We start from the raw sequence: 25,633 nt of genomic DNA on the forward strand, positions 1-25,633 counted from the left end.
TTTGAATATGAATGGTACAGTACAGGTGACTCAAGTGTGTGCACATCCTTGTCTCAACAACTAGTCACTAGTACATCATCTTGCAAGCATACAGTCTTCTGATTTTAAAATAAACTGTCTCCATAGCATGGACAAAAATTTATAATTTTGGGAGACTCATTTGTAACTCATTGTGTCCTCTCCTCGCCTCAAAACCCATTGGAGGAGAAGGTCAGAGGGGTGAGACCAATGGGTTTTGAAAGGTGGCAAGGAGTATTCACTTGAGATTTGCCCATTGTATTAGTATAGTATTTTATATACAGTACCAGTCAAATTTGGACACCTACTCATTCCAGGGTATTACTCTATTTGTACTATTTTCTACATTTGTTGAATAATTAGAGACTTGCTTGGGCCAAGAAACACGAGCAATGGACATTAGACCTTTGGTCTGATGAGTCCAAATTGGAGATTTTTGGTTCCAACCGCCATGTCCTTGTGAGATGCAGAGTAGGTGAACGGATGATCTCCGCATGTGTGGTTCCAACCGTGAAGCATGAAGGAGGTGTGATGGTGCTTTGCTGGTGACACTGATTTATTTAGAATTCAAGGCACACTTAACCAGCATGGCTACCACAGCATTCTGCAGTAATACGCCACGTCATCTGGTTTGCGCTTAGTGGGGCTATCATTTATTTTTCAACAGGACCCAACACACTTCCATGCTGTGTAATCGATATCTGACCAAGAATGAGAGTGATGAGTGCTGCATCAGATGACCTGACCTCCACAATCTCCCGACCGCAACTCATTTGAGATGGTTTGGGATGAGTTGCACTGCAGAGTGAAGCAAAAGCAGCCAACATGTGCTCAGGAAATGTGGGAACTCTTTTGAGACTTGGAAAAGCATTACAGGTGAAGTTGGTTCAGAGAATAGCAAGAGTGCAAAGCTATTTGTTTAACACTTTTGGTTACTACATGATTCCATGTGTGTTATTTAATAGTTTTGATGTCTTCACTATCATTCTACAATGTAAAAAGAATAAAGAAAAACCCTTGAATGAGTAGGTGTGTCCGAACTCTAACCAATGAATTACAGTAGTTGACTTTTTTGATTCAAATTAGATTGTGTCACTGGTCTACACACATACAGTACCCCATAATGTTAGTTAAATTATGTTTGTAGACATTTTTCCAAATATTGAAAACTGAAATGTCCTAACTTAATAAGTATTCAACCCATTTGTTATGGCAAGCCTAAATACGTTCAGGAGTAAAATGTGCTTACGAAGTCACACAGATGCACTATTACACTTTGGATGGTGTATCACACCATGTCGAAGCATCAAACAGGCAAAGCATCAGTACAGGACTAAGATTGAATCCAACTACACCGGTTCTGATGCTTGTTGGATGTGGCAGGGTTTGCAAACCATTACGGACTACAAATTTGGACACCTACTCATTCCAGGGTATTACTTTATTTGTACTATTTTCTACATTTTCTACAAACCGGGCCGCGAGCTAAACCTGTTTGGGTGAAAAGTGGATGAAAAGCGTGCCCAGAGTAAACCTCCTGCTACACAGGCCCAGAAGCTAATATATGCATATTATTAGTAGTATTGGACATAAATCACTCTGAAGTTTCTAAAACTGTTTGAATGATGTCTGTGAGTATAACAGAACTCATATGGCAGGCGAAAACCTGAGAAAATTCCAACCAGGAAGTGGGAAATCTGAGGTTTGTAGTTTTTCAACTCATTGCCTATCGAATATACAGTGTCTATGGGGTCATATTGCACTTCCTAAGGCTTCCAATATATGTCAACAGTCTTTAGAACATTGTTTGAGGCTTCTACTGTGAAGGAGGGGGGAATGAGAGCTGATTGAGTCAGGGGTCTGGCAGAGTGGCATGAGCTGATCACTAGCGCACATATGAGAGTGACCTGCGTTCCATTGCAATTCTAAAGACAAAGGAATTCTTCGGTTGGAACATTATTGAAGATTTATGTTAAAAACATCCTGAAGATTTATTCTATACATCGTTTGACATGTTTCTACGAACTGTAATATAACTTTTTAAACTTTTCGTCTGAACTTTCGCCTGGACTTGCCCGTGCCTCAAGAGTTTGGATTTGCTTACCAAACGTGCTAACAAAAGGAGGTATTTCGATATAAATGATGGACTTTATCGAACAAAACAAACATTTATTGTGGAATTGCGATTCTTGGGAGTGCATTCTGATGAAGATCATCAAAGGTAAGTGAATATTTGTAACACTATTTCTGACTTTTACTGACTCCACAACATGGCGGATATCTGCATGGCTTGTTTTTGTGTTGGAGCGCCGTACTCAGATTATTGCATGGTTTGCTTTTCCGTAAAGCTTTTTTGAAATCTGACACAGCGGTTGCATTAAGGAGAAGTATATCTATAATTCTGTGCATAATAGTTGTATCTTTTACCAAAGTTTATTATGAATATTTCTGTAAATTGATGTGGCTCTCTGGAAATTCGCTGGATGTTTTCGAGGCACAACATTACTGACCATAAAGCACTAATGATAACTGAGATTTTTGGATATAAATATTAACTTTATCGAACAAAACATACATGTATTGTGTAACATGAAGTCCTATGAGTGCCAGCTGATGAAGATCATCAAATGTTAGTGATTAATTTGATCTCTATTTCTGCTTTTTGTGACTCCTCTCTTTGGCTGGAAAACGGCTGTGTGTGTTTTTGTGACTAGGCTCTGACCTAACATAATCATATGTTGTGCTTTCGCTGTAAATCTTTTTTGAAATCGGACACGATGGGTAGATTAACAAGAAGTTTATCTTTAATTTGGTGTATTGCACTTGTGAATGTATGAAAGTTCCATATTTCAAAAAAATATTTTTGAATTTCGCTCTCTGCCTTTTCAGCAGAATGTTGTCGAAGTGGAACCCCTAGCCATAAGAAGCTGGCCCTATCACCTCCAAGCCTATCTCTGAACGTTTTAACCTGTTTCTCCTCTCTGGGGAGGTTCCCATTGCTTGGAAGGCAGCCACAGTGCATCCTTTATTTAAAGGGGCGATCAAGCTGATCCTAACTGTTATAGGCCAATTTATATTTTGCCCTGTTTATCAAAAGTGTTGGAACAACTTGTCAATAATCAACTGACTGACTTTCTTGATGTCTATGCAATCTTTTTTCCACTCAGGTTATGGATGTGCCACTGCAACCTTAACGGTCCTAAATGATGTCACCATTGCCCTTAATTCTACCCAATGTTATGCTGCTATTTTTATTGACTTGGCCAAAGCTTTGGATACGGTGGACCATTCCATTCTTGTGGGTCTGCTAAGGAGTATTGGTGTCTCTGAGGGGTCTTTGGCCTGGTTTGCTAACTACCTCTCAAAGAGTGCAGTGTATGAAGTCAGAACATCTGCTGTCTCAGGCACTGCCTGTCACCAAGGTAGTACCCCAAGGCTCTATCCTAGGCCCTACGCTCTTTTCAATTTACATCAACATCATAGCTCAAGCAGTAGGAAGCTCTCTCATCCATTTATATGCAGATGACACAGTCTTATACTCAGCTGACCCCTCCCTGGATTTTGTGTTAAACACTCTATGACAAAGCTTTCTTTGTGTCCAACAAGCTTTCTCTGCCCTTAACGCCTCCAAAACAAAGGTCATGTGGTTTGGTAAGAAGAATGCCCTGTGCTTACTACCTCTAAGAGTTTAGAGCTTGAGGTAGTCACCTTTACAAGTACTTGGGAGTATGGCTAGATGGTACACTGTCCTTCTGTCAGCACATATCAAAGCTTCAGCCTAAGGTTAAATCTAGACTTGGTTTCCTCTATCGTAATCACTCCTCTTTCCCCCCAGCTGCCAAACTAACCCTGATTCAAATGACCATCCTACCCATACTAGATTACGGAGACGGAATTTATAGATTGGCAGGTAAGGGTGCTCTCGAGCGGCTAGATGTACTTTACCATTCGGCCATCAGATTTGCCACCAATGCTCCTTAACATCACTGCACTCTATACTCCTCTGTATACTGGTCCTCTCTGTATACACGTCGCAAAACCCACTGGTTGATGCATTTTTATAAAACCCTCTTAGGCCTCACTCCTCCCTATCTGAGATACCTACTGCAGCCCTCATCCTCCAAATACAACACCCATTCTGCCAGTCACATTATGCTAAAGGTCCCCAATGCACACACATCCCTGGGTAACTCCTCTTTTCAGTTCGCTGCAGCTAGTGATTGGAATGAGCTGCAAAAAACACTCAAACGGGACAGTTTTATGGCCATCTCTTCATTCAAAGGCTCAATCATGGACACTCTTACTGACAGTTGTGGCTGTTTCACGTGATGTATTGTTGTCTCTACCTTCTTGCCCTTTGTGCTTTTGTCTGTGTCCAATATGTTTGTACCATGTTTTGTGCTGCTACCATGTTGTGCTGCTGCCATGTTGTGTTGCTATCATGTTGTGTTGCTATCATGTTGTTGTCATGTTGTGTTGCTGCCATGCTATGTTGTTGTCTTAGGTCTTTCTTCATGTAGTGTTATTGTGTCTCTCTTGTCGTGATGTGTGTTTTGTCCTATATTTTTATTTGATTTGTTATTGTTAATACCAGCCCCTGACCCTGCAGGTGGCTTTTTGCCTTCTCCTAGGCCATCATTTTAAATAAGAATTTGTTCTTCACTGACTTACCTCGATAAATAAAAATAAAAAATAAAATAAAAAAGTTATGGAAATATCTATTGATCTATTCTGAATTATTATTCGGCTGTATGGATTCATTAACTTTTTTGGAGGCCTTTTTTTTGTCAACAATGTGGCCTCATTAACCTGGACAGTGGTCTCGAGTGGAAGGCCTCGAGCAGAGCATGGGGGTTCTCAAGCTGAGAAAATGTATTTAAAAAAAATGATTGCTAATATTATTATTTTTTAAATTATGCCCAGCACAGGAGGCCCCTTGATGATGTGAGCCCTGAGGCAATTGCCTCTTTTGGCTACTGGTAAGTCCACCACTGCTTGACAGAGCTTGAAGAATTAAACAAATAATATTATACAATCCAGATGTGCAAAGTTCTTAGTGACTTACCCAGAAAGACTCATAGCTGTAATCACTGCCAAAGGTGATTCTAACATGTATTGACTCAGGGGTGTGAATACTTTATGTTCATGAGATAAATCTGTATTTCATTTTCAATCAATTTGCAAAAAGCTCTAAAAACATGTTTTCACTTTGTCATTATGGGGTATTGTGTGTAGATGGTTGAGAAAAAGAAATCTTCATGCTTTAACAATAAAATGTGAAATAAGTCAAAGGGTATGATTAATACTTTCTCAAGGCAGGTATGTATTGCATAACTCATTTAAAACATGTTATATATATATAGCATAAAGCATTGACTTTAACCTATGGTCATTTGTGCCATATTGTGGTCAAAATAATAAACACTCAAGGAATCGCGCCGTAAACATGACGTCATACTCATAACACCGCGTTTTATGATTTTTTTTTTCTCATTTTTTTTTTATGCCGCGTTCAAAACAACTAGGAACTGGGTACTTGGAAATCAAAATCTCCGACATCGACCTCAGTGCGTTCAAGACAACTGGGAACTCGTAAAAAAACGCGCACAACCTGGAAAAATGGTTTTGAACGGTCATCCAACTCGTAATTCCAAGTCTTAAACTCCGACATCTTGCTTGAGCTCCGACTTTCTGACCTGAAGATCACTGACGTCATGATTTGACCTCGTATTTTTCCTTGTTCTCAGTTGTGTTGAACGCACCTTTAGGCTAGAAAAAATGTGTGACGTAGAAGCCAAGATGGCGGCCCCCCTCTCCACGATGAAATTTTGGAAACCGGGTAAGCGCAATATTGTTAAATTAGACAATGATTGCATGCATTTAGTCGTTTCACGTAAAAAGTGTATTAATTTGTGCATATGAATTAGTGCGCAATACATTTATTGCAGATAACCAACGTTTTTTCCCGCCTGCGTTGTGTTATGATCGCTAACGTTACTACTGTGGTTCATTGTCATTGATACTAGCTAGTTATAACGTTAATTAGCTAACGGTAACGTTAGTAACTAGTTACTGTTATCTTGAGGATTGTGAACCTATTTAAGTTTCCCAACATGACAAAAATATACGTTGTCAAGACACATTGGCTAGAATGTAAAGGGGTGTAGCTAACTAGCTAGCTAGTTACTATCATTCGTTTCCCGCTCGGTTATGCATAAGGAGGTAAGGGGGATTTTGCACGTCCCTTTGCAGTAACAGTATCTATAGCTATATTGGCCTGTCATCATATCAGGCGTTAGTTATGTAAACGTTAGCTGAATCCAAGCTGTCAGCAGCATTTCACTATGCAGAGAAACAGTCTGTAGTATTAGGTCATCTTATCAATGTTGTATTTGTTTCATTGCGACGTTGCTTATAGTTGATCATGAATTTACGACGATCTTTGATTATACTACGTCATCATCATCATCATCATCGTCTGTGTCTAAGGTTCGGAGGCCCCCGGGATATCGGAGGAGCGGCATGTCACGACAGAAACGACAGGCTCCCCCATCATTTTCAACCCTCACACCGCACTGTCCATCGAGAAGCAGCGACAGAAACTTCCTGTTTTCAAGGTTGCTCATCAACTCTCATTAGTAAAGTGTTTTTTATTGTTTCTACTAAATCATAGGAGCCCTGTTGACATGTCTGCCATGTTGTTTTCAGCACAGAAACAACATCCTCTACTTGGTGGAGAGTTACCAGACAGTGATCATCGTAGGAGAGACAGGATGTGGGAAGACTACACAGATCCCCCAGGTTTGGATAAGCTAATATACAGTAGCCCTGCTTGACAACGATAGAGTTGGCTCAAGCAGCAGTTCATGTCTGGCTAGTTCTAACTTAATATGAAGGATTTTGACCATTCTCATGAAGTAGGACAGATTAATATAGAAGTTGGGGTTGGGGAACACTTGACTCATTACTGTGGAGAGAGAATACTATGGACACCCCAGGACACTGCAGCAGTGGACTGATACCCTTCACACAGCTTCCTTCTTACGGAGCGGGAGAGTGACCTTGTCCGCTGCTTACTAGCCATTTTCTCTTCTATGCAACCAGGGTTCGGAGCAAATCAAGTGGGACTTAATTTCTGCTGAGTAGGCTGTCCTAGACTTTATATTGATGCCCCTCGCTCTCTTTCTCTCTCACACTCCCCCTTGTCCTCTGTCTTTCTCTTGCTCTTCTGCATCACACTCTTCCCCTCTCTCTTACCCCTTCCTTTCTTTCTCCACCTCAGTATTTGCTGGAGGCTGGCTGGGCAGCTGAGGGGAAGGTGATTGGTGTGACACAGCCTCGTAGAGTGGCTGCTATCTCAGTAAGTACTCCTATCTCCCTCACATTCTCCTTAAGCTCTGCTGGCCCTTTGGACCGCTTACTGCCCTGAATATCAAATAGTCCCCTTTTATCATTTTAAAGAGTTGCAAAAAATGATATAACTTCATTAAAATAACTGTATTTTGGCACTTTTTTAAGAGACAGTTCTTCTGTCTGACTGAGGTTGTTTCCCCTCTCTTCCTGTTAGGTAGCCAATCGTTTGGCAGAAGAGCGTGGAGCCCTGTTGGGGCATGAGGTGGGCTATACCATTCGCTTCGATGACTGCTCTGACCCCCATGCCACCCGCATTAAGGTACTACACTCAGCCTGCCGCCATGTCCCCTGACATCATAGTGGTCCCATAAATTCATTTTGTTGGCTGTTTTCCTTATGTGAATTTTCTCTTTCTCTCTCAGTTCCTGACAGATGGGATGCTGGTGAGAGAGATGATGGCTGATCCTCTACTGAAGAAGTACAGGTGAATAACTTCACTAACAAACTGACCTAGTATTGGCTACGCAATACTAGCCTCAGACTGAAAATCAATGGTGGATTCATAGTCTGGGTTCATCCTGTTTTAACCCCAGGGATCTGTCCATCTTTCCTCCTCAGTGTCCTCATGCTCGACGAGGCCCATGAGAGAACCCTTTACACGGACATAGCCATCGGCCTGCTAAAGAAGGTAGCTTCTGTGCATGTCTCCTTTAATGCTGCAATCCTTCATTGAAACGATAGCAAAGTGTTTACCTGGCCTATGTTCTGGTAAAAAGCTGAGGGATGGGCCTGGAGGAATGAAACCACTCTTCAACTCAAAGCCACAGCTATGGATCAGAGGACTGACCATCCATGATATAAAAACTTGAGTTATGAGGCTATGCAATGTTATATGGACTGCTATGCTTTATCTTGGCCAGGTCGCAGTTGTAAATGAGAACTTGTTCTCAACTAGCCTACCTGGTTAAATGAAGGTGAAATAAAATGAATAAATATTGGGTTATAACAAGCTTATATTTAGCGTTTCTGATTGGGTACGGCCGTTTGTACTAAGCTCATCGGGCATTTATAAGTTATGTTCTTCAAGAATCAATGGGCGTATGTTTAATTTAGAAGTCAAGAAATGTATGTAGCAACTAAGGATTCACAGCTTTAACAGCTCTATCTACTTCACTGTAATGTATTTCCACTGACCATGCATTCAGTTGGGCTAACAATGCATCTGAAATCTATTAAATGAAGCTTTCTCCTCGTTTCATCCTTCTCTAGATTCAGAAGAAGCGCAGAGACCTCCGGCTGATAGTGGCCTCTGCCACTCTGGATGCCAAGGTGATTCTCTGATTCATTAAGATGGACAGATATGCTTCAGTACAGAGAAACAAAGGAACTGGGAGAGATGAGCGGATGTCATGAGAGACCACAGTGCACTGACATAGTGCAGACAGATGAAGATGCAGTCGGCTCATGACTGCGTCAGTCAGCAAGCCAGATGGGACATCGGACTGTATTTTTTGGTTGTCTTGTGCAGAAATGGTTTTTATGTTCGCCAGCTCAGCAATTTTTGCTTCATAGGAATTTTTTAGAATTGCTGTAGTAATTCTGTTCCCTGTGTAGCTCAGCCGAATCTCACTTTAGGTACAGTTACATTTCACATTTGCAAATCCAGTTTCGATAAAATATCTATTTTGTCTTAAAAACAAACAACTCCTTTGTTGTGGTCATGCCAGTGACAAGCCTGTTTACCTGGCTACATCTAACCCACTCCTATGTTATCACCTTCGCTGCAGAAATTCCAAGAGTTCTTTAACCTGAATGAGACTGGAGATCCTAACAAGGACACGTGTGGAATTCTGACGGTGGAGGGACGCACCTTCCCTGTTGACGTCTTCTACACTGTCAGGTATTCCATGGAATTCTGGGCGTCTCTTCTGTCTCCAAACCTGTCACATATGATCACATTCTACAGCCCCACATATTTAATGTTTCACTGGTGTCAGAATTAATCAAGCTCAGGACAGACTGAGTTGAGCATCTCCTCACATTGTCTGCGCTCTCTTTCTCTCTGTCCCTAGCCCAGTTATTATACACTGTCTCCCCTATCGCTCTGTCCCCAGCCCAGTCATTATACACTGTCTCCCCTATCGCTCTGTCCCCAGCCCAGTCATTATACACTGTCTCCCCTATCGCTCTGTCCCCAGCCCAGTCATTATACACTGTCTCCCCTATCGCTCTGTCCCCAGCCCAGTCATTATACACTGTCTCCACTATCGCTCTGTCTCCAGCCCAGTCATTATACACTGTCTCCCCTATCTCTCTGTCCCCAGCCCAGTCATTATACACTGTCTCCCCTATCTCTCTGTCCCCAGCCCAGTCATTATACACGGTCTCCCCTATCTCTCTGTCCCCAGCCCAGTCATTATACATTGTCTCCCCTATCTCTCTGTCCCCAGCCCAGTCATTATACACTGTCTCCACTATCTCTCTGTCCCCAGCCCAGTCATTATACACGGTCTCCCCTATCTCTCTGTCCCCAGCCCAGTCATTATACATTGTCTCCCCTATCTCTCTGTCCCCAGCCCAGTCATTATACACTGTCTCCCCTATCTCTCTGTCCCCAGCCCAGTCATTATACACTGTCTCCCCTATCTCTCTGTCCCCAGCCCAGTCATTATACATTGTCTCCCCTATCTCTCTGTCCCCAGCCCAGTCATTATACATTGTCTCCCCTATCTCTCTGTCCCCAGCCCAGTCATTATACATTGTCTCCCCTATCTCTGTCCCCAGCCCAGTCATTATACATTGTCTCCCCTATCTCTGTCCCCAGCCCAGTCATTATACACTGTCTCCCCTATCTCTGTCCCCAGCCCAGTACCAGACTATGTGAAGGCCACAGTGGAGACGGTGCTGAAGATCCATGAGACTGAGGATGATGGAGATGTTCTGGCCTTCCTCACTGGACAGGTGTGTTTCTCTTACGGTTTGATTTTGAACTGGGTACTTGTTGTCATGTGACCTGTGTGTGTCCTGTAGGAGGAAGTGGAGAAGGTGGTGTCTCTGCTCCAGGAGCAGGCCAGGGCTCTGGGCCGTCTCGGCATGAAGAAATACCTCAAGGTGCTGCCCATGTACGCAGGCCTGCCCTACACTGACCAGATGAAGGTGTTTGAGAGGACGCCCCCTACTGTCCGCAAGGTGAATTTCAATCTGCCTCTGTACTCCGTCCCAATGTCCCTACGCAGTGGTCATCAACCCCGATCAATGGAATGTTAAATTAGTTGTTTTGTTACTGGGCTGGCACAAAAGCCTGCACATCTTCTAGTTCTCCAAGACCAGGGTTGGTGAGAGCTGGTCTAGTGGTACTGCATATGATGCATGTATCACTATCAGCGTCCTGAAGAGATGCAGCGTCCAACATAAAGGCTTGTCCTCTTGTCCGGGACAAGTAAAAACAAATAGATTTATTTATTGTCGGACAAGAAGAATCTAGATTTTGGTTGTCTAAATGGACGAAAGAGAAATCACACACCCCAATATCAAATAATTACTCTGATCAGAGAGGCTAACATTGGAATACAGTTTGTTATGTACATACATTTTTAAAAAGCCTACAGGGACTTCAAAAAGATATCACACAGTGGTCTTCACGGATCCAAAAAGTTGGACCGGTTCTGAAATAGACCTGGGACTTTCCCACCTGGATCCGATATGCATAATTTAAAAGAAAAATAGAGAGACCCGTTCCAAACGGACCTGAGGACATTTAGACTCCTTCAATATAGTCCTAGGTGGATCCCAGTCCGTGAACAAAGCATCAGAAAAGCTACTTTATTAACCAGAGCTGATAAAGCACACGAGGAGGGAGGTACCACTAGCAGACGGGGGAGGGGGCATACTGTGAGGGAGGAGGGGGAGGAGAGACGGCAACTAACCAAGCCGACTCGCGCTATAATAGACTAAGGGCTGCCATAGCTAGGTTATTTATCATCAAATATGATTGCATAGTACCTGTCTTAGACTGCATCGAACCAGGAGAAGCTAGTTAAGCTAGCTAGCTAGGCTAACTGATGCTGCAGTTCATACACTTTCTCATTTTAGTTAAGTAGCAGCCTGCCTACCTGTTTGCTCTTGGTCGTTGTAGCCTATCCTTCTCCTTTTTACTCCGTCATTTTAATTCCCTCTTTTACTGATTAGATATCTCCTAACTTTTGCCACACACTGAGCGATGCTCTATGACTGTAGCCTATTGACGCTTTGATGACTTATGATTGACCAAGAAAAAGTGCTGCTCTTGTGAAAAGCAAGAGCAGCAGCATAAATAATATTTTTTTAGTCCGTTATTTTACCAGGTACGTTGACTGAGAACACGCTCTCATTTACAACAACAACCTGGGGAATAGTTACAGGGGAGACGGATGAAGGAACCAATTGTAAACTGGGGATTATTAGGTGACCAGATTGGGAATTTAGCCAGGACACTGGGGTTAACACCCCTACTCTTACAATAAGTGCCATGGGATCTTTAATGACCCCAGAGAGTTAACGTCCCATCCAAAAGACGGCACCTGACACAGGGCAGTGTCCCCAATCACTGCCCTGGGGCATTGGGGTATTATTTAGACCTGAGGAAAGAGTGCCTCCTACTGGCCCTTCAACACCACTTCCAGAAGCATCTGGGCTCCCATCCAGGGACTGACCAGGACCAACCCTGCTTAGCTTCAGAAGCAAGCCAGCAGTGGTATGCAGGGTGGTATGCTGCTGGCATAAAATGTATTTCTCTACTGCAGCAGTCGTGTTTGGATCTGTATGGGCTGAAGCGCGTAAAAATTCTGTCCTCAAGTTGCAACACTCGCTACAAGTTCCTAACTGCCTTTGGAAGCAACGTCAGCACAATAACTGTTCGTTGGGAGCTTCATGAATTGGGTTGACATGGCCGAGCAGCCGCAGCAAGCCTAAAATCACCATGCGCAATGCCAAGCTTCGGACTGGAGAGGTGTAAAACTTGCCGCCATTGGACTCTGGAGCAGTGGAAAACTGTTCTTTGATGTGATGAATCACACTTTGCCATCTGGCAGTCCGACAGACAAATCCGCGTTTATCGGATGCCAGGGGAAGGCTACCTGCCCGAACGCATAGTGCCAACTGTGAAGTTTTGTGGAGGAGGAATAATGATCTGGGGCTGTTTTGTATGGTTCCGGGAAGGAAAATCCTTTACGCTACAGCATACAATGACATTCTAGATGATTCTGTACTTCCATCTTTGTGGCAACAGTTTGGGGGAGGCCCTTTCCTGTTTTAGCATGACAATGCCCCCGTCTACAAAGTGAGGTCCATTCAGAAATGGTTTGTCAAGATGGGTGTGGAAGAACTTGACTGGCCTGCACAGAGCCCTGATCTCAACCCCGTCGAACACCTTTGGGATGAATTGGAACGCAGACTGCGAGTCAGGCATAATCACCCAACATCAGTGCCCGACCTCACTAATGCTCTTGTGGCTGAATGGAAGCAAGTCCCTGCAGCAATGTTCCAACATCTAGTGGGAAGTCTTCCCAGAAGAGGAGAGGCTGTTATAGCAGCGAAGGGGGGACCAACTCCAAATTAATGCCCATCATTTTGGAATGTGTCCACATACTTTTGGTCATGTAGTGTATTTTATAATGCTTAATATGACATTGAAACCAGCATTTTTCTCATGTTCTATTCATATTAGTAAACCATGCTAGTTGATGATAATCCCAGTCATATTAGTAAACCGTGCTAGTTGATGATAATCCCAGTCATATTAGTAAACCGTGCTAGTTGATGATAATCCCAGTCATATTAGTAAACCATGCTAGTTGATGATAATCCTAGTCATATTAGTAAACCATGCTAGTTGATGATAATCCCAGTCATATTAGTAAACCATGCTAGTTGATGATAATCCTAGTCATATTAGTAAACCGTGCTAGTTGATGATAATCCCAGTCATATTAGTAAACCATGCTAGTTGATGATAATCCCAGTCATATTAGTAAACCATGCTAGTTGATGATAATCCCAGTCATATTAGTAAACCGTGCTAGTTGATGATAATCCCAGTCATATTAGTAAACCATGCTAGTTGATGATAATCCCAGTCATATTAGTAAACCGTGCTAGTTGATGATAATCCCAGTCATATTAGTAAACCATGCTAGTTGATGATAATCCCAGTCATATTAGTAAACCATGCTAGTTGATGATAATCCTATTCATATTAGTAAACCGTGCTAGTTGATGATAATCCCAGTCATATTAGTAAACCGTGCTAGTTGATGATAATCCCAGTCATATTAGTAAACCATGCTAGTTGATGATAATCCCAGTCATATTAGTAAACCATGCTAGTTGATGATAATCCCAGTCATATTAGTAAACCATGCTAGTTGATGATAATCCCAGTCATATTAGTAAACCGTGCTAGTTGATGATAATCCCAGTCATATTAGTAAACCATGCTAGTTGATGATAATCCCAGTCATATTAGTAAACCAGTTGATGATAATCCTAGTCATATTAGTTGATGATAATCCCAGTCATATTAGTAAACCATGCTAGTTGATGATAATCCCAGTCATATTAGTAAACCATGCTAGTTGATGATAATCCTAGTCATATTAGTAAACCATGCTAGTTGATGATAATCCCAGTCATATTAGTAAACCATGCTAGTTGATGATAATCCCAGTCATATTAGTAAACCATGCTAGTTGATGATAATAGTCATATTAGTAAACCATGCTAGTTGATGATAATCCCAGTCATATTAGTAAACCATGCTAGTTGATGATAATCCCAGTCATATTAGTAAACCATGCTAGTTGATGATAATCCTAGTCATATTAGTAAACCATGCTAGTTGATGATAATCCTAGTCATATTAGTAAACCATGCTAGTTGATGATAATCCCAGTCATATTAGTAAACCATGCTAGTTGATGATAATCCCAGTCATATTAGTAAACCATGCTAGTTGATGATAATCCCAGTCATATTAGTAAACCATGCTAGTTGATGATAATCCTAGTCATATTAGTAAACCATGCTAGTTGATGATAATCCCAGTCATATTAGTAAACCATGCTAGTTGATGATAATCCCAGTCATATTAGTAAACCATGCTAGTTGATGATAATCCCAGTCATATTAGTAAACCATGCTAGTTGATGATAATCCCAGTCATATTAGTAAACCATGCTAGTTGATGATAATCCCAGTCATATTAGTAAACCATGCTAGTTGATGATAATCCTAGTCATATTAGTAAACCGTGCTAGTTGATGATAATCCCAGTCATATTAGTAAACCGTGCTAGTTGATGATAATCCCAGTCATATTAGTAAACCATGCTAGTTGATGATAATCCTAGTCATATTAGTAAACCATGCTAGTTGATGATAATCCTAGTCATATTAGTAAACCGTGCTAGTTGATGATAATCCTAGTCATATTAGTAAACCGTGCTAGTTGATGATAATCCCAGTCATATTAGTAAACCATGCTAGTTGATGATAATCCTAGTCATATTAGTAAACCATGCTAGTTGATGATAATCCTAGTCATATTAGTAAACCATGCTAGTTGATGATAATCCTAGTCATATTAGTAAACCATGCTAGTTGATGATAATCCTAGTCATATTAGTAAACCATGCTAGTTGATGATAATCCCAGTCATATTAGTAAACCATGCTAGTTGATGATAATCCTAGTCATATTAGTAAACCATGCTAGTTGATGATAATCCCAGTCATATTAGTAAACCATGCTAGTTGATGATAATCCTAGTCATATTAGTAAACCGTGCTAGTTGATGATAATCCCAGTCATATTAGTAAACCATGCTAGTTGATGATAATCCTAGTCATATTAGTAAACCATGCTAGTTGATGATAATCCCAGTCATATTAGTAAACCATTCTAGTTGATGATAATCCCAGTCATATTAGTAAACCGTGCTAGTTGATGATAATCCCAGTCATATTAGTAAACCATGCTAGTTGATGATAATCCTAGTCATATTAGTAAACCGTGCTAGTTGATGATAATCCCAGTCATATTAGTAAACCATGCTAGTTGATGATAATCCCAGTCATATTAGTAAACCATGCTAGTTGATGATAATCCTAGTCATATTAGTAAACCGTGCTAGTTGATGATAATCCCAGTCATATTAGTAAACCATGCTAGTTGATGATAATCCCAGTCATATTAGTAAACCATGCTAGTTGATGATAATCCCAGTCATATTAGTAAACCATGCTAGTTGATGATAATCCCAGTCATATTAGTAAACCATGCTAGTTGATGATAATCCCAGTCATATTAGTAAACCATGCTAGTTGATGATAATCCTAGTCATATTAGTAAACCGTGCTAGTTGATGATAATCCCAGTCATATTAGTAAACCGTGCTAGTTGATGATAATCCCAGTCATATTAGTAAACCATGCTAGTTGATGATAATCCTAGTCATATTAGTAAACCATGCTAGTTGATGATAATCCTAGTCATATTAGTAAACCGTGCTAGTTGATGATAATCCTAGTCATATTAGTAAACCATGCTAGTTGATGATAATCCCAGTCATATTAGTAAACCATGCTAGTTGATGATAATCCTAGTCATATTAGTAAACCATGCTAGTTGATGATAATCCTAGTCATATTAGTAAACCGTGCTAGTTGATGATAATCCTAGTCATATTAGTAAACCGTGCTAGTTGATGATAATCCTAGTCATATTAGTAAACCGTGCTAGTTGATGATAATCCCAGTCATATTAGTAAACCATGCTAGTTGATGATAATCCTAGTCATATTAGTAAACCATGCTAGTTGATGATAATCCCAGTCATATTAGTAAACCGTGCTAGTTGATGATAATCCTAGTCATATTAGTAAACCGTGCTAGTTGATGATAATCCCAGTCATATTAGTAAACCATGCTAGTTGATGATAATCCTAGTCATATTAGTAAACCATGCTAGTTGATGATAATCCCAGTCATATTAGTAAACCATTCTAGTTGATGATAATCCCAGTCATATTAGTAAACCGTGCTAGTTGATGATAATCCCAGTCATATTAGTAAACCGTGCTAGTTGATGATAATCCTAGTCATATTAGTAAACCGTGCTAGTTGATGATAATCCTAGTCATATTAGTAAACCGTGCTAGTTGATGATAATCCTAGTCATATTAGTAAACCATTCTAGTTGATGATAATCCCAGTCATATTAGTAAACCGTGCTAGTTGATGATAATCCCAGTCATATTAGTAAACCGTGCTAGTTGATGATAATCCTAGTCATATTAGTAAACCATGCTAGTTGATGATAATCCTAGTCATATTAGTAAACCATGCTAGTTGATGATAATCCTAGTCATATTAGTAAACCATGCTAGTTGATGATAATCCCAGTCATATTAGTAAACCATGCTAGTTGATGATAATCCTAGTCATATTAGTAAACCATGCTAGTTGATGATAATCCTAGTCATATTAGTAAACCGTGCTAGTTGATGATAATCCTAGTCATATTAGTAAACCATGCTAGTTGATGATAATCCTAGTCATATTAGTAAACCATGCTAGTTGATGATAATCCCAGTCATATTAGTAAACCATGCTAGTTGATGATAATCCCAGTCATATTAGTAAACCATGCTAGTTGATGATAATCCTAGTCATATTAGTAAACCATGCTAGTTGATGCATCATTAGATCTCCCTTAATTTCTGATGGATATTTTAATCTGTGGGTTTTTGAGAACGGTGTATTCCTGCCAATTGCATTTTTTAAAACATTTGCAGCAGGGTTCGCCAACTGTCGGCCCGCGGGCTGGTGTTGGAGACCACTTTCCAGGGGTGGGGGTAACGTGATGGGTGACTTTAACATTTGGACAAGTAAAAAATCTTTCCTAATTATCTGAAGGACAAGTGGCAAAAAAAAGTTTCAAGTTCTCAGATGACAAAGAATGCTTTTATACCTCCGCTAGGACATAGGACAACCATGGGTATACGCTAAGCTTCCTTAACACTTTCTGCCACAGGATGAAATGATCTGAGTGGCTGAAGCATGTGCTTTATAAAAGCCCTGTATTGGATATACAGGAGTGGGTGGTCTATGTTAAAGCGCTCTCTCTGGTTCTTTAAGGTGGTGGTGGCCACTAACATAGCGGAGACGTCCATCACCATCAACGGCATCGTGTTTGTGATCGACTGTGCGTTTGTCAAGCTGCGGGCGTACAACCCTTGCACTGCCATCGAGTCGCTGGTGGTCACGCCCATTTCCAAGGCCTCAGCCAGTCAGAGGGCAGGACGAGGGGGACGCAACCGAGCCGGGAAGTGCTTCAGACTATACACAGGTGTGTATGTGTGAGGGAGGGGGTGGGGTCTCTGTGTGTGTTATCGGAAAAGGCCATCGGTGAGGGGGAGAAAGTGTCAAGGAAGCTCTAAGCTTGCTCTGTACTGTGGTCTGTGTTCTGACCTGTCTGTGTGCTCCAGAGGAGGATTTTGAGAAGTTGCCTGCGTCCACGGTTCCTGAGATGCAGCGTACCAACCTGGCCCCTGTCATCCTGCAGCTCAAAGCTCTGGGCATAGACAACGTGCTGCGATTCAGCTTTCTCTCTGTGAGTCCATCCAATACAATGTGTGTACTTTGTTTTGAGCACGCACTGTAATCTTGGGTTTACTCGATCTAAACATTTTCTGAATTTGGTCAGATGCTTGAGTAGTCGGTACACAAAATTAAGAGCACTGTGAAAGGCTCACAATTCTAAAAGATGGTGAATTAACTCAAAGAGCACCAAGACTGGTTGTCAACAAATGATTAACTTTGATAGCCTGTGTATTATACTAACTTTATAATTGTTCCCACTCTAGCCTCCTCCAGCCCAGTCCATGGTCCAAGCCCTGGAGCTGCTCTACGCCCTGGGGGGTCTGGACCAGTATGGTCGTCTGACTGACCCTATGGGTGTGCGTATGGCAGAGTTCCCCCTCAGCCCCATGTTTGCCAAGATGCTGCTGGAGTCAGGAAACTTTGGCTGTTCAAAGGAGATTGTTACCATAGCAGCCATGATGCAGATCCAAAACATCTTCATGGTGCCAGCCAATCAGAAGAAACCAGCAGTGAGTGTTGCAGATGTCATGTTGAATGCCCAGTCTAAAACGTTCTGTTGTGCAGATCTGTATGTCTGTCTCTGTGCTTCGAGAAGCACGGCATCTACCATCCTAATCACCTCTCGTCTCCCCCTCTGTCTGCATGTTTCTCTCTCTGCTCCCATCCTCCTCCCTCCTCCATAGGCGCGGGAGCATCGCAAGTTTGCTGTGGCGGAAGGAGATCATCTCACCATGCTCAATGTCTACGAAGCCTTCATCAAGGTGGGCACTGCCACTGTATGGGCTACTTCTAGGAATGAAGCCTTCCTTTTAGCAGCGATCAACCTGAATCTTTTTATACGAACATGGTCCATGAACAGCAAAGCACTCTGCTGAATGATATAACATTTTAGATTGATATCTTTTCAGGACTTGGTGCTAAATATCAGCTTTACTAAGCATTTGCATTCCTGAAAACTATACTAAACAAAAATATAAATGCAGCATGCAACAATTTAAAAAATTGTACATATAAGGAAATCAGTCATTTTAAATAAATTCATTAGGTCCTAATCTATGGATTTCACATGACTGGGAATACAGTTACGCATACAGATACCTTAAAAAAAGGTAGGGGTGTGGATCAGAAATCTGTTGTGACCACCATTTGCCTCGTGCAGCGCGACATATCTCCTTTGCATAGAGTTTTCAAAAACGATGTTGGAGGTAGCTTATGGTAGAGAAATTAACATTCAACTCTCTGGTGGACATTCCTGCAGTCAGCACGCCAATTGCACGTTTTCTCAACTTGAGACATCTGTGGCATTTTGTTCTGTGACAAAACTGCACATTTTAGTGGCCTTTTAGTATCCCCAGCACAAGGTGCACCTGTGTAACGATCATGTTTAATCAGCTTCTTGATATGCCATACCTGTCAGGTGGATGGATTTTCCTAGCAAAGGAGAAATGCTCACTAATGGGGATGTAAACATTTGTGCACAAAATTTGAGAGAAATAAGCTTTTTGTGTGTATGGAACATTTTCTGGGATTTCAGCTCATGAAACATGGGACCAACACTTTACATGTTGTGTTTATATTTTTGTTCATTGTAAGCACCCTTGTTATTTTCCAGAGGGAATAAAACCTAAACGGTTTTAACCTAAAACTGGTTTGTCTCTACCCCCCCCCACACACACCTCATCCATCTAGCACCAGAAGAGCTCTCAGTGGTGTCAGGAACACTTCCTCAACTACAAGGGTCTGCAGCGAGCCATGACTGTACGAGAACAGCTCAGGCGACTCATGAATAAATTCAAGGTGCCACGCACCTCCAGCGAAGGTGTGCATACCCCACATTTCTGTCCAGTTTGTATCCTTTATGTGCACCTCTTTACAGTGTTCAAATTGAATTGGGTTTTTGTCTTGTCCAGGTGACCCGGATGTGATCCTGAGATGCATTGTGTCTGGGTTTTTTGCCAACGCTGCCCGCATGCACCACTCAGGATCCTACAGGTGACTACCAACTACCTGAACCACTGTTGTCTGTTGCTCATTGCTTTTGCCTTGACTAATAAGTTCAATGTCTTCACAGTTAATTCATCCCTTCCTCACACCTTCTGTTTCCCAGGACTCTACGGGATGACAGAGAGCTTCACATCCATCCAAACTCCGTGCTGTTTGGAGAAAAGCCTACGAAGTGGTGAGGATTTGGCTTTTACATTGGTCCAAGGGTTCTCAAACCTCTCCCCGGGGACCCCAGAGGTTTCACTATGTTGTTGTAGCCCTAAACTAGCTCAGCTGATTCATCAAGGGCATAATGAATAGTTGACTGAATCAGGTATTCGAGCTCTGGAATAGATCAAATATGTCTGGGTCTCAGAGGAGAGGAATGAATCTCCTAGATATATGCGTCTAACACTGCCTTGTCCTCCCCCAGGGTTGTCTTCAATGAAGTCGTGCAGACCTCTAAGTACTACATGCGTGATGTCACAGCTGTCGAGTCCTCCTGGTTGGTCGAGCTTGCTCCCCACTTTTACAAGCAGGCTAAGGTAGGAGAAAAACACTGTCTTTCTAATACTCTTTTTGTTCTCGCTTGTTTGTTCTGAGGAAAGTAAATAAAAAAAAGCACACCCATAACCCATATTAGGGCTATGTATGTACACTACATGACCAAAAGTATGTGGACACCTGCTTGTTGAACATCTCATTCTAAAATCATGGGCATTAATATGGGGTTGGTCCCCCATTTGCTAATATAACAACCTCCACTCTTCTGGGAAGGCTTTCCACTAGATGTTGGAACATTACTGCAGGGACTTGCTTCCGTTCAGCCACAAAAGCATTAGTAAGGTCGGGCACTGATGTTGGGTGATTAGGCCTGACTCATAGTCTGCGTTCCAATTCATCCTAAAGGTGTTCGATGGGGTTGAGGTCAGGGAAGTAAAGTTCTTCCACACCGTTCTCAACAAACCATTTCTGAATGGACCTCGCTTTGTGCATGGGGGCATTGTCATGCTGAAACAGGAAAGGACCTCCCCCAAACTGTTGCCACAAAGATGGAATTACAGAATCATCTAGAATGCCATTGTATGCTGTAGCGTAAAGGATTTTCCTTCAATGGAACTAAGGGGTCTAGCCCGAACCATGAAACAGCCCCAGACCATTCGTCATCTGTCAGTTGGCACCATACATTCGGGCAGGTAGTGTTTTTTTTCCCCTGGCAACCCAGATTTCGGACTGCCAGATGGCGAAGCGTGATTCATCACTCCAGAGAAGGCGTTTCCACTGCTCCAGAGTCCAATGGCAGTGATCTTTACACCTCTCTAGCCAATGCTTGGCAATGCGCATAGTGATCTTAGGCTTGTGTGCGGCTGCTCGGCCATGTCAACCCATTACAGGAAGCTCCTGACGAACAGTTGTGCTGACGTTGCTTCCAGAGGCAGTTTGGAACTACCACTTTGCGGCTGAGCCACTTTTGCTTCTAGGCGTTTCCACTTCACAATAACAGCACTTACAGTCGACCAGGGCCGACATTTGACAAACTGACTTGTTGGAAAGGTGGCATCCTATGACAAAGCCACGTTAAAAGTCACTGAGCTCTTCAGCAAGGCCATTCTACTGCCAATGTTTGTCAATGGAGATTGCATGGCGCTGTGCTCAATTTGATACACCTGTCAGCAATGGGTTGGGCTGAAATAGCCGAATCCACAAATTTCACGGGGTGTCCACCTACTTTTGTGTATATATAGTGTATACATGCTGCAGGTCCGTAGGACCTTGTTTTGGATCTAATTGTGTCTTATGCATGTAGAACAGTCTTGATGTTCTGTGTGGACTCCAGGAAGAGTATCTGCTGCTTCAGGAACAACTCATGTGGATCCTAATAAAACACTACCATATATGTTTATCTTAGTCTTTCTCTGATTCACTTTATATCCCTCCTGTTCTCTCTCTGTCTGTATCTCCTTCTCCCCATCTGTTAGCATGGGTCACTAACCAGCAAGAGATCCAGGGTCCTCTGAGCTGCTTCCTGTCCGCGCCTCTCATAACTCTGTCCACTACATCCTGGTTCCAACCCCTCACCCAGAGAGGACCAGCGTTAGGGGAACAGAGTCATGGGAAGCAGGGTACTGGGTAAGACCCGAAGAGGAGAAAGGAGAACACCCCTCCTAAACCTACACTGTGCCCCCCCATCCCCATTCTGATACCCTCTTCCCCTTTATCACCCTGTACAAATCTGTATTCTATATTTATTTCCCATTCCACATGGCAGTCACTAGAGGGTCATTCTGAAAGGGACAGAACAAATGAGCATGTAAATGGGCTGTTTGTTCTGAGTTTACTGAAGGGTTAGACATCTGCGTTTTGGCTTAGATCAAATGTAGGATCTGTTCTTATCAGTTTAATGTCTGATAGTTATAATATGGTTGGAGAGCTCCATAGTTCTGTCCTTTCCAGCTAGACCAGGTCCCATCCACACCTGTACATATAGAGACAAGAGCAGGCTCGGATCCAGGGAATGGCGGTACCATGCCTGGTCCTTGGTTTCATGGTTATTTTTTTATGGCTTTGGGCTCAATTCAATTGAACCCTGTAGTATTTACGCAGTAGCTCTTTTTCGCCATGGTCAAATAAAATCCCTACCAACACCAGCTAGACTCCACAGGTAGATGCTTCCAGTTTAAGATAATCTGTGTGTGTGTGTGTGTATATGTGCAGTAATTTGTAAAACCAAGATGCTGTGTAAACATTGCTATGGGGGGTTTGATTTGAATCGTGGCATGGCACGGTAAATAAATGAAGACTGAGTGTGAGGATGTGAAAAGTTGAATTTAAATTTTTTATTTATTTTTGGTGGTGGGGGGGTGCAAAAAATGTGTATCTTATTTTGTAATAATTTGCTCCTCCCCTAGACTGGGTGCTCGTCTCATCCTACTGTAGCTGTCAGTACCAAGGCTAGCGGTCTACTTTTTCCAATACTTGTCTCTCTAGAACAGGAATCCCCAATTCCACTCCTGGAGAGATACGGGAAAAGAAGGGTTTTGTTCCAACCCAGCCTCAACACAATCGATCAACTACTCATGGTCTTCAATCTGGATCACGTTTAGCTAAATCAGATGTGTTCGGGCTGGAACAAAAGCCAGCACACCTAATGGCTCTCCAGGACCAGAGTTGGAGAACCCTGCAATCTTCAATCATAAGTGTTTTGACTCAGTGGCACAGATCTATAAGCTTGTGCCACAAATGGAAAATCCATTTAGGATTTGATGTGTGGACCCAGAATGTAGCGTTCTGGGTTATTACTGTGAAAAAGACCTCTTTGCTTTTAGACAGCGTCTCTACAACTCTTTACTACTGTCTATCTCAAACATAGTGGCCTTTTCAACCGTTCTGTGCCAAATGATCTAACCATATTTCACATTTCATTTTGGTATGAAATGTGCAAATAACCCATCAAGCATTTTAAGTGCAAAAGAAGCAATCAAAACTGAAAAATGTAAGTGCCATTTTTCCATACGAATAAGTGCATTCAGAGATGCATATGAAGCCTAAAAAAATGTAAGCATTTTATATTTTTGAGCCATTTCTCTTTGGCCCACCACTGTTTCCCTATATCGCCATTGGTTGTGGTTTGCATAAATCAGTTGTTCTTTTGTACACCGTTGTCAGTGTCAAGACCAGTAATGTTCAACAGAAAGGAAGGCACACATTTTTATGGGTCATTGCTATCTTGGTTCCTTTGGATGTCCCTACCCATAACCTTAACATTTTACATTTGAACTTCAATGGGGGGGGACGTCCGAAGGATACCAGATAGCATGGCCCATTTGAAGTACGTTTCACCCCATATATTACAACAAACCCTGCTCCTGTCTTGATTGGCTCTTCCTTATTTTCTTTGTTTTTCTCTAGGAATGCTATTATTATTGGGTAAAAAAAAAGACCCCCAAAAGCTTTAGAGTAAGAAAACAAACAAGACCATAGGACCTGCTTTCATTTCAGTAAGGTTGCTGTCCTTACTTTGACTTAAGTCTGCATGATTTTAACTTTCAATTCCTTGTCCTTTCTAGGTACAATATAACTGCCTCTGAACTCTGGAAAACTAACATACCATAGATGATCCAATGCAATCTGAATAGTAGAATGACTACAAGTGAAATACTCTTGCATGTTAAATGGTAGTCTATTAAGGACACTGCTAAGATCACAATGTAGATTTGCACAAATGTAGTTGACTGTGAGATGACTGATGTTCCTCTGCTGAGGATCTTGATGCGTCTGTCTCAAAGCCACAGTGTAATCTGTAGTCTGTAGTTGCCCAGCTCTGATAAGCAGCTGTATCCCTCCACATCTTGAAATAAAGCTGTATGGTCATGGGCTCAACTATGCCTGTCTGTGTCTGTTAAATGGTTTCAACTTAAGCAATAAGGCCTGAGGTGGTGTGGTATATGGCCAATATACCACGTGCTTAGAACAGCCCTTAGCCGATGCAACACGGAGTGCTAGGACACAGCCCTTAGCCGTGGTGTATATTGGCCATATATCACAAACCCCTGAGGTGCTTATTGCTATTATAAACTGTTTACCAACTTAATTAGAGCAGTAAAAATGTTTTGTCATACTGATGTACTGCAGCTTTCAGCCAATCAGCATTCAGAGCTCGAACCACCCAGTTTATAATGACCATTAGATCAGTGTTTAGGGGAAAGTTCATCCTACACCTGAGTCCTGGGTGAACTGACTGGTGTCCTCAAATACTGGTGCTGTAGTGTACTTGTCCAGCAGGTGTCAGCGTTGTACTGTAAACTGATCTGGAATGGTTTCCAGTCCTGCCAGTATTTCCTTTGATAGATGTTATTCCATTTAAGATTTAAAGCATATAATCAGTATTATTATGGGAGACAATGCCAGCATGTTAATAATGTAGTATGCCCAGTTTTTTAAAACCCTTTTTCTGTTTTCCCTACTCATCCAACAATGTACTGACAATTCTTGAAACAACCTTGTATTGGCATTAAAGACGCTCTTCACGGGAATATAATTACACTGAATGAGATGTATTGTTTCAACTTCAGGTATTCTGAGTGTTTTAAATGACTAATGGAACCAACTGGATGTATCCTCCGATTAGGCAATTGGAGATTGTGGTAGGCACATGGCTGATGTTAGGCCCTGGTCTGTTTTTGTCTGGCTGATTAGGTGACAAATGATTTCATATTGGGCGGGCATTTAGGCATCTACCTGGCGCGTTGATTGATCTCTGACAGCGGTAAAAGGGAATGTGGGTAGAGTAACCCTACAGCGGGTAGCGGAAATGTAAATAAACTCTGGGATGACAGTATGAGAGAGTGCGGCTGACTTCCTCGCTTAGCGTTCCAATCAGTTTGCAGAGTTGCAGGAAGAGCGTGCTCACGACTCTTGGGAATTGAGGGAAGCTGGCAACCTGGTCTCAGCATTTCGTATTATTCTGTATGTATATCCAAAACATTGCTTTAGCATGATATGTTTCGTATGGTATATTACGAATTACAATGGCAATTCGTATATGTTACGAATTTTCAAAACGTTTGAAATGTTACAAATTACAAATTGTTGTGGGTAACGTTAGCTAGGTTAAGGGTTATGGTTAAATGTAGGTGTTAGGTT

At 41.9% G+C, this 25,633-nt stretch overlaps 1 protein-coding gene and 1 pseudogene across 2 annotated transcripts; both read left to right on the top strand.

The window, feature by feature from the left end:
* Positions 1 to 5,737: 5,737 nt before the first annotated feature.
* Positions 5,738 to 24,370, top strand: dhx35 (DEAH-box helicase 35). 2 transcript variants are annotated; one of them, XM_046364996.1, is made up of 20 exons: positions 5,738 to 5,857; positions 6,508 to 6,635; positions 6,727 to 6,819; positions 7,301 to 7,378; positions 7,586 to 7,690; positions 7,794 to 7,855; positions 7,990 to 8,059; positions 8,641 to 8,700; positions 9,159 to 9,271; positions 10,236 to 10,332; positions 10,402 to 10,560; positions 17,543 to 17,753; positions 17,893 to 18,017; positions 18,271 to 18,516; positions 18,691 to 18,768; positions 19,697 to 19,826; positions 19,918 to 19,999; positions 20,115 to 20,186; positions 20,424 to 20,535; positions 21,970 to 24,370. In XM_046364996.1, the coding sequence occupies exons 1-20, from the start codon at positions 5,797 to 5,799 to the stop codon at positions 22,006 to 22,008; spliced, it is 2,121 nt and encodes a 706-aa protein (XP_046220952.1). In that variant the 5' UTR covers positions 5,738 to 5,796; the 3' UTR covers positions 22,009 to 24,370. The 2 variants fall into 2 exon arrangements, with proteins under 2 accessions (XP_046220952.1, XP_046220953.1); XM_046364997.1 differs by having other exon boundaries at positions 19,703 to 19,826.
* On the top strand, positions 22,341 to 22,441 carry LOC124047029 (annotated as a pseudogene).
* Positions 24,371 to 25,633: the final 1,263 nt, after the last annotated feature.

This window comes from Oncorhynchus gorbuscha, linkage group LG10 (genome assembly GCF_021184085.1).
Source record: "Oncorhynchus gorbuscha isolate QuinsamMale2020 ecotype Even-year linkage group LG10, OgorEven_v1.0, whole genome shotgun sequence".
NCBI lineage: Eukaryota > Metazoa > Chordata > Actinopteri > Salmoniformes > Salmonidae > Oncorhynchus > Oncorhynchus gorbuscha.

Bases quoted from the DNA above. Each gene is read 5' to 3' on its own strand.
- dhx35 (XM_046364996.1), top strand. From the start codon at position 5,797: ATGTGTGACGTAGAAGCCAAGATGGCGGCCCCCCTCTCCACGATGAAA. The intron at 9,272-10,235 runs GTATTCCATGGA...CTCTGTCCCCAG, and splicing joins GACGTCTTCTACACTGTCAG to CCCAGTACCAGACTATGTGA. The intron at 18,517-18,690 runs GTGAGTGTTGCA...CCTCCTCCATAG, and splicing joins CCAATCAGAAGAAACCAGCA to GCGCGGGAGCATCGCAAGTT.